This window comes from Panthera tigris, chromosome B1 (genome assembly GCF_018350195.1).
Source record: "Panthera tigris isolate Pti1 chromosome B1, P.tigris_Pti1_mat1.1, whole genome shotgun sequence".
Lineage (NCBI taxonomy): Eukaryota > Metazoa > Chordata > Mammalia > Carnivora > Felidae > Panthera > Panthera tigris.
In genome coordinates, this window is record NC_056663.1 from 21,391,421 (window position 1) to 21,407,996 (window position 16,576).

Sequence of the window (16,576 nt, forward strand, 5' to 3'; positions counted from 1 at the left end):
TCTGATGACTTTGGCCAATAAACAAAAACTTTTAAAAACTTTTACTTGATTCACACAGTGTATGTAAAGTACTTTTAAAAGTTAAAAGTACAATGTAAACCATCATATTATATTTATATAGTAGCTTAATTTCTATTTGTTTTTCAAAATTATTTTAATGTAATTAAAAACCTGGTAATAATGGGGATTCATCAACAACTCTAAGGGCCTAAGATAAATCTCAAGTAATACTCATTTTTCTGAAAATAACTTCACAGTCTAAAACCAAAGAAAATATGTTGTTGCTATTAATTTTTAAGTGATCTAGATTCCAGGAGTCATATATTATTTTGAAATCAGGTAAATTTCTAATAAATAAAAAGTATTTAAAATACATTCTTACATAGTCATTGGAAGTATCTATATACTTCTGAAAGGAATGAAAAAGTACAGAGTTCAGTAAATCAATGCAAAAGCTCAACTTGATAACACATAACATTTACAGTTAGTGAGAAGATGCATATTATCTGTCTTATGTTCAAGAATTCAATCAAGAAAAACTATATTTAGTGTTTCTTCTTTTCCTTCATTTCTACATGCTGTGATCTGAGACCTGCTTTTACTCTGAAATTTTTGCTTCTTGGATCATCATATAGATAATAATCCTTTAAACTTTGCTTTAGAAGTACCTAATGAGAAAAAATATTAGCAATATTTATTTACGATGAAACCAAAAGGTGATGACATTAATCAACTATTATTATAATAATGTGAAACAGTAAGGCACATAATAAAAACACTCGACAATATAAGATTCAAAGACTTAACATAAGACATTTCGTTTAACTTAAAATTTCAGCATTTTGCTAAGTAACTTGGCTAACCGAAAGGTCTAGAATAAAGGTAGTCGTTTTTATCTAGGGTTCCATGTACTACTTACTACACAGGATTAGTAGTGTCAGCGTGGCACTATTTTGGGTTGGTGGGGAACACTACCTATATGAACAAAGGGTACGGTCCTACTTGTTTTTTGTTTTAATGTTAGTGAAGTTTCTAAGGCAGTGGAAACTTCCTTCAAATAGAGAGGACGGAGACCTGACTTCTTTTGCTAGCTCAACAGTTACCACCGTAAATAAATAAGCCTACTTGCCACTGAACATGTTAGAGCCAAAATGAGTTTCCCAAATGAGTTCCATACAAAAAAAAAAAAAAGAAAGCAAGCTTTGAAAGCTTTGTAAAATGGTGAACACTTGGTTTTCTCTCGGAAAGACACATAAATAGTGGCATATTAAGATCTGATAAGTTCTAAGGGGGAAGAAACCTACTGTATCATGTTAATTAGGATACTTCTCAAACTTAATTGACTAAGTAGATTTTTGTTGTTGTTGTTTTTTTAGAGTAATACGCATTGATATCCTATGGAACCGCTTTGGGAAATATTGCTAAAGACAAATACAAATGTTTCAGGCTTGAGGGAAACAGCGAGAATGTATACTGACAAGCATATATAAACGAACAAAACTGTTACTGATGAGACCTAACTAATAAGAAATCACAATAAACCAAAATTTTGTAGCTACAATAGCACACTTTTAAAAGGAAAAAAGAAAACGTAAACCTCTCATTCTGGAGATCAGCAACAAATAGGAGTTACTTCTTTGGGTCGACACAAACGGAACGAATCTCGGGCATCTTCCTCAACTACGGCACTCGATGGTGATGGTTCGTTAACAGTAAGTAACATGGCTATGCCATGAGACAGAATGAGGCTCAAATCCTAGCTGGCCACTTACCAGCAAGTTATCTTGGGCAAATTACTCACTATGTCTTTATTTTCTCTGCTGTCACATGGAGTATCCAGCCGTGAAGATTAAATGAGATACTACATGTACAAGAACACCTATTAGAGGGCCAGACACCTAAAATAATTCTAAAAAAGTCAGCTGCTATTATTACAGCAGATGTTTGGACATGGTCCTATAAAATAGTTAACTAATATTCCCTTAGACGCTAATGGTCCCAGATCATAGAAATCCTATTTGGATTCATATTGTATCTGCTCACACACAAAATTGCAGGCTTAACAGAAAATTTTTCATTCAAGACATCCAAGAGAATTCCAGTCAGATGAGTATTTATTCTAGTTCCTTTTTGGATCACAGTGTAATAGTTGCAAATTCATGCTTTGTCATAATGATTAATTCTTAAATTAAATTACTGGTCTAAAATGAAATCATTAGAAGTGTAATTCTTCAACTGAAATAATGGGCTAAAATACAAAAATAAGTTCTAAGTCTATTTCTTTCAGCTATTTCCTAAGTGTCATAATAGAAAAATAAATTATGATTCTTTGTTTCTGAACAAATTTAGACAAACAGGGAAGCTACATACTTATCTGCTGTGAAGTTCCTTCTTTAGACAGGATTTGAAAGTGGGATACTTCTGAACTGTTTTATAACCCTGCGGAACAGAGGATTACCAGTATGTAAACGTACACAAAATATCATGGGGCCACAGGTATGCAATAAATAAATAAAGCAAAAATAAAAACATATAACATTTAAGAGATAAACACAGTGATTTGTAGCATGGTTTATATTTTAATCTGCTTCTGCTACTCTAAAATTTTTGAGGAAAAATAAATGATTTTCAATGTATGTCCTTTCAGGTATTTGTGACCTCAGTTGGGAGTGTTAACAGCTCACCACTAGGTGGCAGTTAAGTACACGGTATCTTTACCAAATTTAAAAAATCACTAAAAATCTTTAAAAACATTGTTTAAGATGAATCTCAATTTTTTTATATATAAATTTTCTCTTTTTAGATGTACAACATTTAGGGGTATTCTTACCAAAGACAGAAGATTGAACATTCTGCTAATAGAAAAAATTTTTTTTTTTTACCTTCCGTTTGTGGCACATCCACAAACATGTTAAATGTGCAAACATTTGTTGATTCATGCTACATTTCATTACTTAAACCATGTTTCTGAGAAAAAAAATCACTAAATTTCTAGTAATTTTCAGTAGAAGATGTTAACAGGAAAAAATATTTCAACAGACAAAACAAAGGTTTTTAGTGTATTTTCCATTTAAAAAGTACTGAATATGCAGTGACCGAAGAGCCTCAAATTGCCTAGTGGAAATCTGCATCGTACAAAATGCTATGTCTTTGTCTAGTACCAAGTCTGAACTGCCTGTGTGCAGACTGAATTAATCAAAAAATATTTGACATTTCTCCCCACAAACGGAGAGGAACATATTAACTGGATATGAAAGTGAGTTACTGAAATTCAAACTGATTTATATTTTCAAAAAGCATTAACTTTAATCATCTCAAAGTGTTTTTGAAAATAGGTATGACCTTATGTGTTTTCTTTTCAAATATGACATTTCATGTTTCTATCCTTAAAAATTTGTATAAATTGCTTCTGAAACGGAGATGAGTTTTTTCTTTCAGTTTTTAAAAAGGATATCAATAGGCTTCAAATTTATTTTACCCGGAATCCTCTATGGAGTCTGTCTTTCATAATTCCAATAAATTCTTTATAACTTAATTGATCATCTTTGTCAACGTCAAAAATCTTGAAGACTGTGTTCACTAAATGTGGTGAAAGTTTGAGGCCAGTAGCTACATAGACGGCACGCTTAAATTCATCTGGATAAATGTTACAGAAAAGGAGGAAATAGTTAATATTATTTTTATAATATATGTTAACTACTAGAAAGGTTAAAAAAGAAGTTTTTCTGACCATGGGTCATGACTTTATGTAACACGCGACTTTTCATCAATCATGCTATCTTTTAGGGAACAGAGAATTTATGTGGTTTGAATTAAAAAAGCCAAGCAGTAGCTGTATCTTAGGTTAATAATGCATTCATATTTGATGATGTTTAATGAACACCTACTATCAGTGATAGACGTACTAGAAATTAAGCTGAATAAGTTACCAAGAAACCTACAGTGCAGACAAATGACGAGACACCTGTCCAAATAACCATTACACAGGACCACACAAATATTAACGAAGTGTATGAGAACTTGGACAGAGTGACTACTTCTGTCTGTAGTGTGGAGTCGTAAGGAAAGGAAAGAGAAGAGCAGTGATTAGAAAGGCTGCAATTTGTATGTGAGCTGAACCCTGAGGGATGGATGAATTCTGCTTGTGGAGATGAGGGAAATGGCAGAGGAGGGGACAAGAATGAACACAGGCGTGGGGGGAAAGAGGAGAGTCTCGGGCACGCTGGGAGGGCAACAAGTGGTCTGGTCCGGACAGAGCCCAGGGGACACGGAGAAGCTGGAGAAGCTCTGCACAGGGACTCTGAGGTGAGGAGCCTGGACAGTCTTCAACAGGCAAGTGTGGAACGGAGGAGTTTACACAGCAGGCGTGTCGTAGAAGGGATCACGTCTTAGAGAGATCACTGTGTGAGCTGTCTAGGAAACATCAGAGAGGAAGGTGGATAATGGCAGGAATACCACAGGGTTGGCCACCGCAATGGTCCTTCTGAGAGGTAAACACCTGAAAGTAAGTGCTAGCAGCAACAGCAAACAAAGAGAGACGGATTCCGAGCACCTGCCAGGGCACACATTTGATTGCTTTCATTCCTAGTTCCATACAGTAAAAGAGCAACTTTCCATTCTGAACCAGGTAAGCAGATGCTGACTTTTTTTTCCTCTCAAGGTTGACTAGTGGGTTCATCATGGCAGTAACTGCCGGTCTGTGAAAGCAGGGCTCCCAAAGTTTTGGTTTTCAAACACAAAAGTAGTTGAGCTGAGATGTCTTTTTTGAACATCTGCACTAGACAAGGGTGAAATAGGACAAATTTTCAGGTTTCTCTAACTCAGCGAGTACATGAATGAAGCTAGGTGAGGGATTCAATATCTATGTTTTGGGGGGAGACAGAATTTATGAGCATTTAGGGACTACAGTTTGGCTTCTCCCCAGAACTTGGTAATAGAAAAACAAGACTGTCCTCTGAGATTTAAACTTGGGAATTAGCACTTATTAGATTATGGCAGACACAGGTAGAATTACCTCAAAGACGTAAGTGGCAAGTCCTCATATGGCAAGAATGGTAAACAAAAGACACATTAGGGAAGGGAAATTGGTCCCAGCTACAGAATCTTAGAAAACGGACTGGACTCGTTAGTTTGTCTATAAGGAAAGAATGAAGCTGATCCTGAGGACGACAGCATTCTGAATTCTATGACAGTGTATTTCTTTGGAAATTAAGCAAAATCAACATACAATTTTATATGCGATTCTTAAAACTTGATTAACATAAGTCCACAGCAAAGAGGGGGCTCTGTTGCCAAAATTCAGGGTTCTCGATCAGCAGGGACTGAGCAAAAGATCAGAAATACAAACATCACCCTGTGATGACGTTTGAGCGTGGCCAGCTGGCTCTTCCATAGGTGCACACGCACTGCACAATGCTACCAGCGGCCATGAGGTTTCTTCCTCTTTGAATCTGTACAAGCATCACTAAGTCTTCTCTATAAGATGAAATGAAGGCCAATAATAAATTTAATGGAAAAATTTAGCATATTTCCCTAAACTCTGCTGGAAAACAGATTTCCCATCAAAGTATGTATCACACTTTCAGGTGACTTGATGGCTAATATGAAATACTTTATTAATTTGTTATCGAAGCTCCTAGAAACAAGATAGGATCATTATTTTTTGCCTCTAAGTACTGAAAGACGATTACTTACCTTGCCCTATAGAGCGACTTGCAAAGTTATACATATTCAAGGCTATTGCAAAGTCTTCTAAGTTGTTCAGAAACTGGAAAAATGACCTGAATTCATCAAATGTGATGCCCTATATTGGGAGAATACATGGAAATATATTTAGTATTGCCAAATTTATTAAAATAAGCATCTGTACTTACTAGACATAAATAGATTAGGCACTTGCCATATCTCATGTAGGTAAACATTTCCAGGGCACATTCTGAAGCCTCCTTCCTCAAAATGGAATGTAAAATTCACTCAGATTTATTTCCACAGCATAGGGTTGCTACCATTAGCATGATAGGTGAAAATATTTTTAAAACACTGTCATATCTGCACAAAGTTTCAAAAATGATACAATAAAAATGAATAAAACTTTTACAACCACTTTGGAGACCTCTTTGGTTGTTTCTTATAAAGGTAAACAAACAGCTACTATATAATCTAGCCATTCCATCCCTAGGTGTTTGCCTGGGAGAAACGAAAACACACGTCTCCCCAAAGAGTTGCACACAAATATTCACAGCAGCCTTATTCATAATGTCCTAAAGCTGGAAATACCCCAGATGACAGGTGAATGCATACACAAGTAGTGGTCTAACAATACCAAAGGGCCCAGCTATGGCTTGGCAACATGGATGAAGCTCAAGTGAAAGAAGCCAGACACGAGACACCACATGCGATATAATTTCAATATACGAAATTCTACAACAGATGAGAGTTATGTAAAGTGACGGCAAGTAGATCAGTGGCTGCTGAGGGGCTGCGGAAGGGCAGGTGGACAGGGAAGGGGCACAACGCAACAGTGCACTTTTTTCAGGTGACAGAAGTGTCCTAGGACTCTGGTTTCTAGTCTAGCGTGAAAGAAACTTGGAAGCAGCCACTCTGTCCTAACAAGTAAAAAGCTGAATAAACAGAGGGGAAAAAAACCCAAAAAGCTTCAATTTTGAAAACTGTACTTTAGGCCTAAGTTTTTTAAACCCTAAGAGTAAGTATGATGATTAAGAAGAAAAACACGAGAGGAAAACCACCCCTAGAACACCAGTTTCTCCTGTACACGTATTCCTTAAATATAACTCAGCATTTGGCCATTAATGTCTGTAACAATGACAATGCGAAAATCAAAATGTTGAACAGGCCAGAGGCAGGGTACTTTCACTTGTTTCTGCCACGATAACTCTGCCAGGACAGCACGAGGAGGCCCCGTGAGTGCACACAGTTCTGGGCCCACGGAGAGGACCCCGGAACGTCATCTCCATAAACTGCAAGGACTACCACCACTACCAGCTCAACGCACCGTGTATCTCAGACAATGTACATTTGGCCATGAAGAGCTACATTTAAATTGTTATGTTCTCAGCAAAACTAATACAATTGACAAAGTAAACAGAAAAAGGGCATAGGGCTAAGAGCTTAGGCTTAACAATTTCTCACCTTAACATACATGAAAAGGGAAAGGGAAACTAACGAGGCAGCATTGGAAAGGCAGGGAAAGAACCAGAAAAGTCTACTTTCATATAAGCCAATTACTGATTAAACGATTATCAGAATCATATTCATTATCAATTTATTATCAAAATAATAATACCAATTTTTGGTATACATTATTTCCACTTCACCTGCAATGCTTTTTACCTGCAAGGAGAATTCTCACTGTCTTTTCTCTTCACTATTTTCTCTTCCTCTTTTCTTATATTCATTTATGGCCACTCCAACCCTGGATTTTGTTTTGTGACCTGATCCCAATTGCCATGTTTTCCAGGAAGGGCTGTTTGAATCAATTAGGGGGAGTGAGCCAGAAGGGGTTTGTCTTGATGTGGAGAGCTTGTTGCTAGGGAAACCGGTCACTGTTCTGGTTCTATATCAGTTTATGCTGTGGCCAGCTGCCACAGCAATTTTTAAGCAAAGTGTAAACAAAAATGTCAATTCTTTTAGGGAGCATAAGATTAAAAAGCAAATCGAGGTATGACAGAATACAATGTTCACCATCTGAATCTTTAGATTTTTCAGAAGAGTGATGTCATGTTTCAGAAAGATAGGTCAGATTCAACACCATATAATTATTCTTCTGTGTAGATTAAATTCTTTGTGTTTGGAAATAGAGAATCATAAACTTGAAGAACAGGGAATTCATTTTGATAATTTAAAGCACTCCATTTTTAACAGCAGCGAGAGAACAATAGTGTCAGGAGGTAGAGTCATTTCTTCTTCGTCTCACCACCAGAATCACTTTTATAATGAACCATTTGGACTTGAAAGGAAAATGTCCTAACTGTGAGAAGTGGAATGAAAAGAAGTATCTTACATTGTAGCAAAAATAACATGATGATAATAACGGAAAAATTTAAAGCATCAAAAAGACATGAACTGAGAATCAAGAAATAAACCCAAATATCTACGATAGAATGATTTTCAATATGAGTGCCAAGGCCATTTATTGTAGAAAGAACCTCTTTCTTTTTAACATCTTTTTAACAAATGGGGCTGGGACAACTGTTTATTTACACTAAAGGAAAGAAGTTGAACTCTTATTTCACTTCATAGACAAAAATGAACTCAAAATGGGTCAAAGACCTAAATTTAATAGCTAAAATTATAAAAATCTTACAAAAAAACAGAAACAAAAACTTCATAACCTTGGAACTGGCAATGGTTTCTTCCTCTTGGTTTTTTTTTTTTTTTTTACATCAATATATTCTTTATTTTCAAAGAGGAAGAGCTGTTGTATTTTCTTCCTGGTAATAGTTTCTTAATATGACACCCAAAGTATGAGCAACAAAAGGAAAATAGAGAAATGAGACGTTGTCAAAAGTAAACATTTTTTTGTGCATTAAAGGATACTATCAAGGAAAGTAAAAAGACAACACACAAAATGGGAGAAAATACTGGCAAATCATGTATCTGACAGGATTCTAGTATCCAGAACATATAAAGAACTCTTAAAAATCAATAACATAAATGGGAATGCAAGCTGGTGCAGCCACTCTGGAAAACAGTATGGAGGTTCCTCAGAAAACTAAAAATAGAACTACCCTATGACCCAGAAATTACACTACTAGGTATTTATCCAAGGGATACAGGTGTGCTGTTTCAAAGGGACACATGTACCCTCATGTTTATAGCAGCACTATCAACAATAGCTAATGTATGGAAAGAGCCCAAATGTCTATTGATGGATGAATAGACAAAGAAGATGTGGTATATATACACAATGGAGTATTACTCGGCAATCATACAGAATGAAATCTTGCCTTTTGCAACTACGTGGATGGAACTGGAGGGTATTATGCTAAGTGAAATTAGTCAGTCAGAGAAAGACAAATATCAAATGACTTCACTCATATGAGGACTTGACAAAACAGATGAACACAAGGGAAGGGAAACAAAAATAATATAAAAACAGGGAGGGGGACCAAACAGAAGAGATTCATAAATATGAAGAACAAACTGAGGGTTACTGGAGGGGGTGTGGGAGGGGGAATGGGCTAAATGGGTAAGGGGCATTAAGGAATCTACTCCTGAAATCATTGTTACACGAGATGCTAATTTGGATGTAAATTTAAAAAATGAAGAAAATAAAAAATAAAAGTAAAAAAAATCAGTAACATAAAGACAACACGATTAAAAATAGGCAAAAGACTTGAATAGATATTTTTCCAAAGAAGATAGACAAATGGCCAACAAGCACAGGAAAAGATGCTCAACATCATTATTCACTGGGGAAATGCATATTGAAACACAATGATACCACTGCACATCCACTAGGATAGCTAAAATTAAAAAGGCAAGCAATAACAAGTGTTACTGTGGAGAAAAATGTAGAAACATTAGAAACTTCAGACATTATTAATGAGATTATAAGATGCTGTGGCTACTGTGGAAAACAGTTTGGTAGTTCCTTAAAATGTTAAAAATTAAGGATGCCATGTGACCCAGCTATTTACCCTGAAGTATATATTTAATTCTCTGACAGTTCAAAACACATGTCCACATGAAAAAATTGTATATGAATATTCATAACAGCATTATTTGAATAGTCAAACTGGAAACAACTCAGAAACAATTCACCAACTGACAAACAGAGGAAATGTGATATATCTATATAATAAAGTAGTATTTGGCAATAAAAAGGAATGAAGCGCCATTATTTGCTAAAATATGGATGAACTTTGAAAAAGTTATGCTAAGTTAAAGAAGCCAGACATAATGGATTACAAATTATATGACTGCACTTTTATGAATATCCATTATAGATAAATTCACAGAAACAAAGCAGATTAGTGGTTGCCATGGGCTAGGGGGAGGTGAACTGAGGAGTGACTGCTTAATGGGTTATGGGGTTTCTGTTTAAGATGATGAAAAAGTTCTGGAACTAGTATTAATGATGATTGTATAACATTGTGAACAGAATGCCTCCAAATTTTACTCTTTAAAATAGTTAAAAGGGAGAAATGGTAAATTTTATGTTATGTGTCTTTTATAATAAAAATTTACATATACTATTGAAATATGTCATTCAGGATGTGAACAAGCATGTGTAAGTCCATTTGGATGGAACTGTGGCAAGGCCTCAGTGAACAAAACCGAGAGAGTTGGTAAGACATAATTCAATCAAGAGACAAACTAGAAAATGCTGTAGATCTCAAGCTGCAGTGTGATTACACTGGTTGTACTGGCAGACACCATGCTCTATCTGCAGCCATGATGGAGCTCCCAGTGTGTGCACCTGTTTATCTTTGGTTGAGGTACATAAGCGTGAAATAATTATTAGAAGACTAGGACGAGACTGGGGGGAGTCATGCCATGGAAAATGGCAGGGTAGGGTGCTTAAAAAATTGGTCCCTCCATTGAAACAGCCATTAGCTGGGAAAGACTGACAGGATTAACTTTTTTCAAACTCTGGAATCTAATCCATAGTTGATAGCAAGGAGGGGACTGGTTAATGAAGAGAAGGGTAGCTGGAATTCAGGGAGAGAGCACTGTGGTGTTTCTGTCCACTGAACTACCATTTTTATCTTTCGGTGCTGTGGGATAGTGCTGATGTTTCCGGCGTGGCTTCCTGGTGCCAGAGGGCTACTATGGTATGCGATTATTAAATGTTGTGTTATTTAATATAAAATGTATTGGTAATTAAAATGTTGTTATTAAAATGTTACCACATGCGATCTGACCTGTATGGTAGTTCTCTGAGGGACTAGTGAAGAGGCTGACTTTTGTTTTGCCCCTCCCTCCTGGGCTTTCCTGGGGACAGTGACATCTATCAAAAGATTTAAAGACATGCACACTCTGTGCCTGCCTGACACAAGGGGTGACAGATGGGACAGGTGGCAGACAGAATCCAAAAACTTGACAAAGGGAAGGCTGAGGAGAATGGTACTAGAATAGGGGCTAACAGGGACACTGTAGATACCTGGGAAATTAAACGTAACCAGGAACTGCCACATACTTTGAAAATACCTACGGATGTTAGGTTACCACCTCTTGCAGATCTGTGGGCTTTGTGGAGGCAGGAGAAGAAGGCAAAGGAAGAGGCTTCGGTAGCCTGGGTTAGTGCAGGAGGAATGCTCCAACTCAGAGCTGAGTTGCAAAGAGAACACTCTATGTTTTTCTTCCTGGCTCTGGGATGTAAGGATCTCTGTCAGTTCTCTGGCTAATCACTTAGATAACAGAACAGAGTCTTCAGTGACTATACATGACAAGAAATGCACTTTCCCCCATTTATTTAGTGACTTCGCCAAGCTATTTTGCGTACACAGCTGTAGGGGAGAGTTTGGTTTTTCAGAGTTAACACAGTATAATATTCAAAATGGTTAGGTTTTAGCAAAAAATTATAATGCATACAAAGAATTAGGAAAATATGGCCTATTCATCAGGAAAATACACCAACAGAAACCATCCCTGAAGAAGTCCAATCACTGGACTAAACAGACAAAGACTCTGAATCAACTAAAATACACTCAAAAGAGCTAAAGGAAACTATGGATAAAGAACTAAAGGAAATCAGGAAAACTACCTATGAACAAATTGAGAATATCAAGATAGAAATTGTAAAAAGGAACCAAATAAAAATTCTGGAGCTGAAAAGTACTGTAACTGAAACACAAAGTTGAGTAGGTATTCAGCAACAGATTTAAATAGGCAAAATAGAGATTCTGCAAACTTGAAGATAGAATAGTTAAAAATATTCAGTCTGAGGAGCAGAAAGAAAAAAAAATGAGGAAAATTAACAGAACCTAAGGAACCTGGGGACACCATCAAGTGTACCAATACACAAATTATGGGACTTCCAGAAATAAAAGGGGAGAAGACAACAGAAAGAATAGTTTTACAAATAATGATTGAAAACCTCAAAAATTTGATGTACGACCTAAGTCTACACGTTCAAGAAGTTTCATGAACTTCAGCAGGAAGAACTGAAAAGATCCATACCAAGACACATACTCAAACTGTCAAAAGACAAAGGCCATCTTGAAAGCAGCAGGAGAGAAGTGATTCTTCATAGAGAAGGGATCCTCAATAAGACTAACAGCTGATTTCTCATCAGAAACCATGAGGCCAAAAGTAAGTAGGACAGTTCAAGTGTTAAAAGAAAAATATCCGACCATTCTGTATGTGGCAGAATTCTGTATGTGGCAGAGCTATCCTTCAGAAATGATTAAGATGTTCTCAAGTAAACAACATGTGGCAAAACTATCCTTGAAAAATGAAGAAAGTAAGACATTCTCAGATAAAACTCAAGGGGGTTCGTTACTAGCAGATCTATCCAACAAGAAATGCGAAAGGGAGTCACTGAGGCTGAAAAGAAAGGAAACCAGAATCTAACTCAAAGCTATATGAAGAAATAAAGAATTCTATTTAGGGTGAAGGTAATGGTAATTACATAGATACTGCTTCATACTCGCTGGGATGGCTATAACTAAAAATTTATATATATATATATATATATATATATATATATGAATATATATATATATATGAATATATTTATATATATATAAAACATACATACATTGGAGCATAATTCAGCCATAACAAGGAATGGAGTACTGATACAAGTTACTACATGCGTGAACCTCAAAAATATGATGAAAGAAGCCAAACATGTAAGGTCACATATTGCATGATTCTATTTATATGAAATAGTCACAATAAGTAAATCCACTGAGACAGGAAATTGACAATGATTACTAAAGGCTGGAGAGGAATGACATAATTTGGAGGTCTATACACTAATGACTACACCCCTAAATGCTAGAGTCACATATCCAATTGCCTACATAACTTCTTCATTGAGATATCTCATAGGAATCTCAAACTTAAACTGTCCAAAATGAAACCATTCATTCTTTCCTAAAACCCCAAACTTGAAGTCTTGCTTAGCTCAGAAAATGGTACTGCTGTTTCACAATGTGTTTCAGGCCAAAACCCTAGGAATTCTTGATTCTTCTTTTTCCTTCACATTGAAATCTAATCCAGCAGCAAGTTCTATCAGCTCTCCTCTTTAAATGATCCAATTTCTCACCACCTTTCCCTACATTCACCCTGGTCCATGCCATGCTCATCTCTTGCCTGCACTCCTATAACAATATCCTAACTTGCCTCTTCCTTTCAGAGCTGGGCCAACTGAAGTGTACTCTGAATATACCAGCCATGATGATCTTTTGAAGGAGGAATCAGATCATATGTGGCCCATGAGTCACATATTTAGGTGTCACAGCAGACAGTGAATGCATGCTGAATAAATACTTGACGGATGAATGCACACAGGCCTATGTTCTAAAGCAAGGCTACCAAACTTCCTAGAGTAGACCAGAGGGGAAGTATTTTTATTTGTTTAGGAAATATAGTCTTTGCTGCAACTACTCAACTCTACTATTAGGGCGCAAAAGCATTCACAGACGATACATTCAAAGAATGAGTGTGGCTATGTTCCAATAAAATATTATTTCTGAAAACAGAGGAGGTAGGTAGTTTGCTGATTCCTGTTTCAAATTTTAATAATGTAGTAGTGTCCCATCACTCTTACAATCACCATTAGAATAAAATCTAAATTCCTCGAAGACCTAACCCATCTCAGTCTCTCCATCTCCTACTACTTTCCTATGCACTTACTTTACCCTATTTTGCAATTTCTCAAATAAACTCAGCTTTTTCTGTGCCCACGCCTTTGGTATTTGCTGTTTCCTCTGCCTCTTTGCATAGGTCATTCCTCACAGTCTTTCCTCAAAAGCTACCTCTTCAAAAAAACCTTTCCCCAACAGTCCATCTCCTTTTCCAGTCCTCATGACTTTTGTTTAACATCTATCATTATCTGGAAATAAATCATTTATTTATTTTTTGTTTACTTGTTTATTGTGTCTCTCCACTAAGAGGTATTTCCATGAGAAGGATTTTGCTGATCTTGTCACTTTATCTACAGTAGCTAGAATAAGGTCTCATAAATGGTTGATGCCCAATATCTGCTAGATACATGGATGAAAATTAAAGTATTTTAGAAATGTCAAGTGCTATCCAAGTAGCAGTACCTGTTATTCTTTTGGAAGGAAATGGATGAGAAATGAGAGGAAGGGAAAGATATAAGTAGGGTGTGGTAGGAGTATCATTGGCTTACAGTCTTGGGTTTGATTCCCTGAACAAGTGTCTAAGTATCTGAGAAGACTCGGCTTCACTTTTTCTAAAAGAAAAAATGTCAATATCTGGAAGTCTGTTCTAAGGATTGATGACGTAATATCAAACCAAACAAACATCAGGAGAATTGATGCTGGTTCATTTGCCAAATTTTCTTTCTTTTTTTTTTTTTAACTGTAATGATTTGTAAAACTAAGATACTTCTATCAATTATAAGTTTTCAGAAACTGAATTTAGCCTAAAGGAAAACTTTTTATTTTCAGATAATTTTTTGATGTATAAGTTGCAAAAACAGTATAAGTGTTCCCATACACTCTTTACCCTGGAACTGAACTTTTTGAGTTACAGATTGCTGTTTCCATTTGGTAAAAGACGAAGAAAAGCAGATTCATTAAAGCTCTAAATATTCTAGCAGCTTGACAAAGTAGTACAATTTCCGATATTTATTTTTAGGGATCTGGGTATCAATTGGAAAAAATTCAGTTTATCATACAAAACAGATAAAAGTCCTCTAAGAGATTATGTAAACTAATGGCCAAATGCATCAAGCCTTTTTTTCTCATTCCATAGGAGACCTGGAGAATTGTTAGCACTGTCACAGTGTAGCCACTTTAAACAAAGTCAAACTATTTGCAAGTTTTTCTTGGATAGATTAACTTGATCCTTCTATAAACACAAATAGAAGGCAATATATCCAAAACATCTCATGCTTGAAGGGGTACTTGTAACACCAGTTCCATTTGGTTGCAATGATGCATTCAAATACCACTAGATAATGCGACTGCTCAGAATTGCTGACAACACATTTGCTGCTAAACAAATAGACAATCAGTTGTCCCAGGTTCTTAACCATTCGTGCCATCCAAACTCTTTGAAAACCTCACTTCACTTCCTGATAAGATCCTTCACTCATCAAAGGCTGTCTTCAAATGACCTTTTTTTAAGGATATTATGGAATAAAGCGTTACTGAAATGATGTCGATATAAACTATTTTATATGAGGTGATGTTGATGTGGTAGTCAAAGCATATAGCTCAGTAGAATTCTCTTCAAAAATGATATTCATAATTTGAATTACACAACTGCTAATAATCTTAAAGGTTTTCAGCATTTCTAAGAAAGACATGGATATTGACCCAGAATTTTACATTAATCAAATTTTGAAAATTAGCCAGAGCACTTAGGACACTGAGGAAAAAAGAATGAAATATATCCGAAATATCTATTAATCCATAGCAGAGAAAAAGAATTAAGAAAAGGACAATATATTTTATAGACCTATATAATTACAAGATAGTATCATATGTAACAAAATAGATATGGGTGATTAGATACCTTTTCTTCAGGTATACTGTAACGCACATTTTCCAAAAATACTGATGTATTTTCCACATTTGTATATCGTAAAAGAATATGAGCAAAATCTTCTTCACTGATAGTGTTCATCCCATTAGAGTAGGAAAGGAATTCTATTTCTAGAACTTCTGTTTGTAGGTTATCCATGAATCTATGACAAAATATATAAAGAATGAATACGATAAATGAAGAATGATGGTGGAGGCTTTGGCTTCCCCATCTGTGAAATGGGGATAACACAAAGACCTTGCAGGGGAGCAATGAGACTTTCGAGAGTTACTGTGCAGTGCCAGGCGATTACTACATTGACACTATATCCATGTTTACTAATGTGGTTCACTGAGACTAAGGAGTTGGGGAGATACCTTCTCAGGAATATACAGGACATAATCAATCCAGATATCCAGGCATTTCTTATCATTCAGCAACTTCCTATTACACTTATCAAGATAACCACTAGTATGCTGGTACTGATGGAAGTGCGTATTTGTTATAGAGATATATTCAGTTAAGGTGAAAGCAGCCAAGAGGTGAGTATTTCTGCACCAGATCGTTCCTAGAGACCTTTCTGACTTCAGCATGTTAACATTTTTCAATAAAAATAGAAAGGTAAGCTCACCTATAAAAATCTTCAAAGTTGAGCTCAGCTTTTCCTTTCTTTCCAAAAAAGTGCACAAGAAGTGTAGTATCTGTTACCAAACTTGTAATGTCATCAGCACGCTTAAAAAAATCACAATTTAAAGGTGAGCTGCAATAAACAGAGTAGGGATACCCAACATCCCTCAAAGAATTTTATCACCATATAAATACCAAGAACATACAAACATTAACATTAGAATGAAAAGCATAAGGGTGCATTAATAAATGCCATTTATTG

The 16,576-nt window shown here is 35.9% G+C and overlaps 1 protein-coding gene across 3 annotated transcripts in view; it reads right to left on the reverse strand.

Annotated features, from left to right (window-relative positions):
* Nucleotides 1-305: 305 nt before the first annotated feature.
* MICU3 (mitochondrial calcium uptake family member 3) overlaps nt 306-16,576 on the reverse strand; it is a 107,381-nt gene continuing 91,110 nt past the window's right edge. For 2 of the 3 annotated variants that reach the window (XM_042983053.1, XM_042983052.1), the window contains 6 exons: nt 16,319-16,419; nt 15,679-15,850; nt 5,695-5,803; nt 3,479-3,636; nt 2,371-2,439; nt 306-668 (listed from right to left, as the gene is read on the reverse strand). In XM_042983053.1, coding sequence (XP_042838987.1) covers nt 2,371-2,439; nt 3,479-3,636; nt 5,695-5,803; nt 15,679-15,850; nt 16,319-16,419 — 609 coding nt within the window. In that variant the 3' untranslated portion in view covers nt 306-668. Of the gene's footprint in view, nt 669-2,368; nt 2,440-3,478; nt 3,637-5,694; nt 5,804-15,678; nt 15,851-16,318; nt 16,420-16,576 lie in introns of those variants that run through there. The other variant, XM_042983054.1, reaches the window with a different exon arrangement.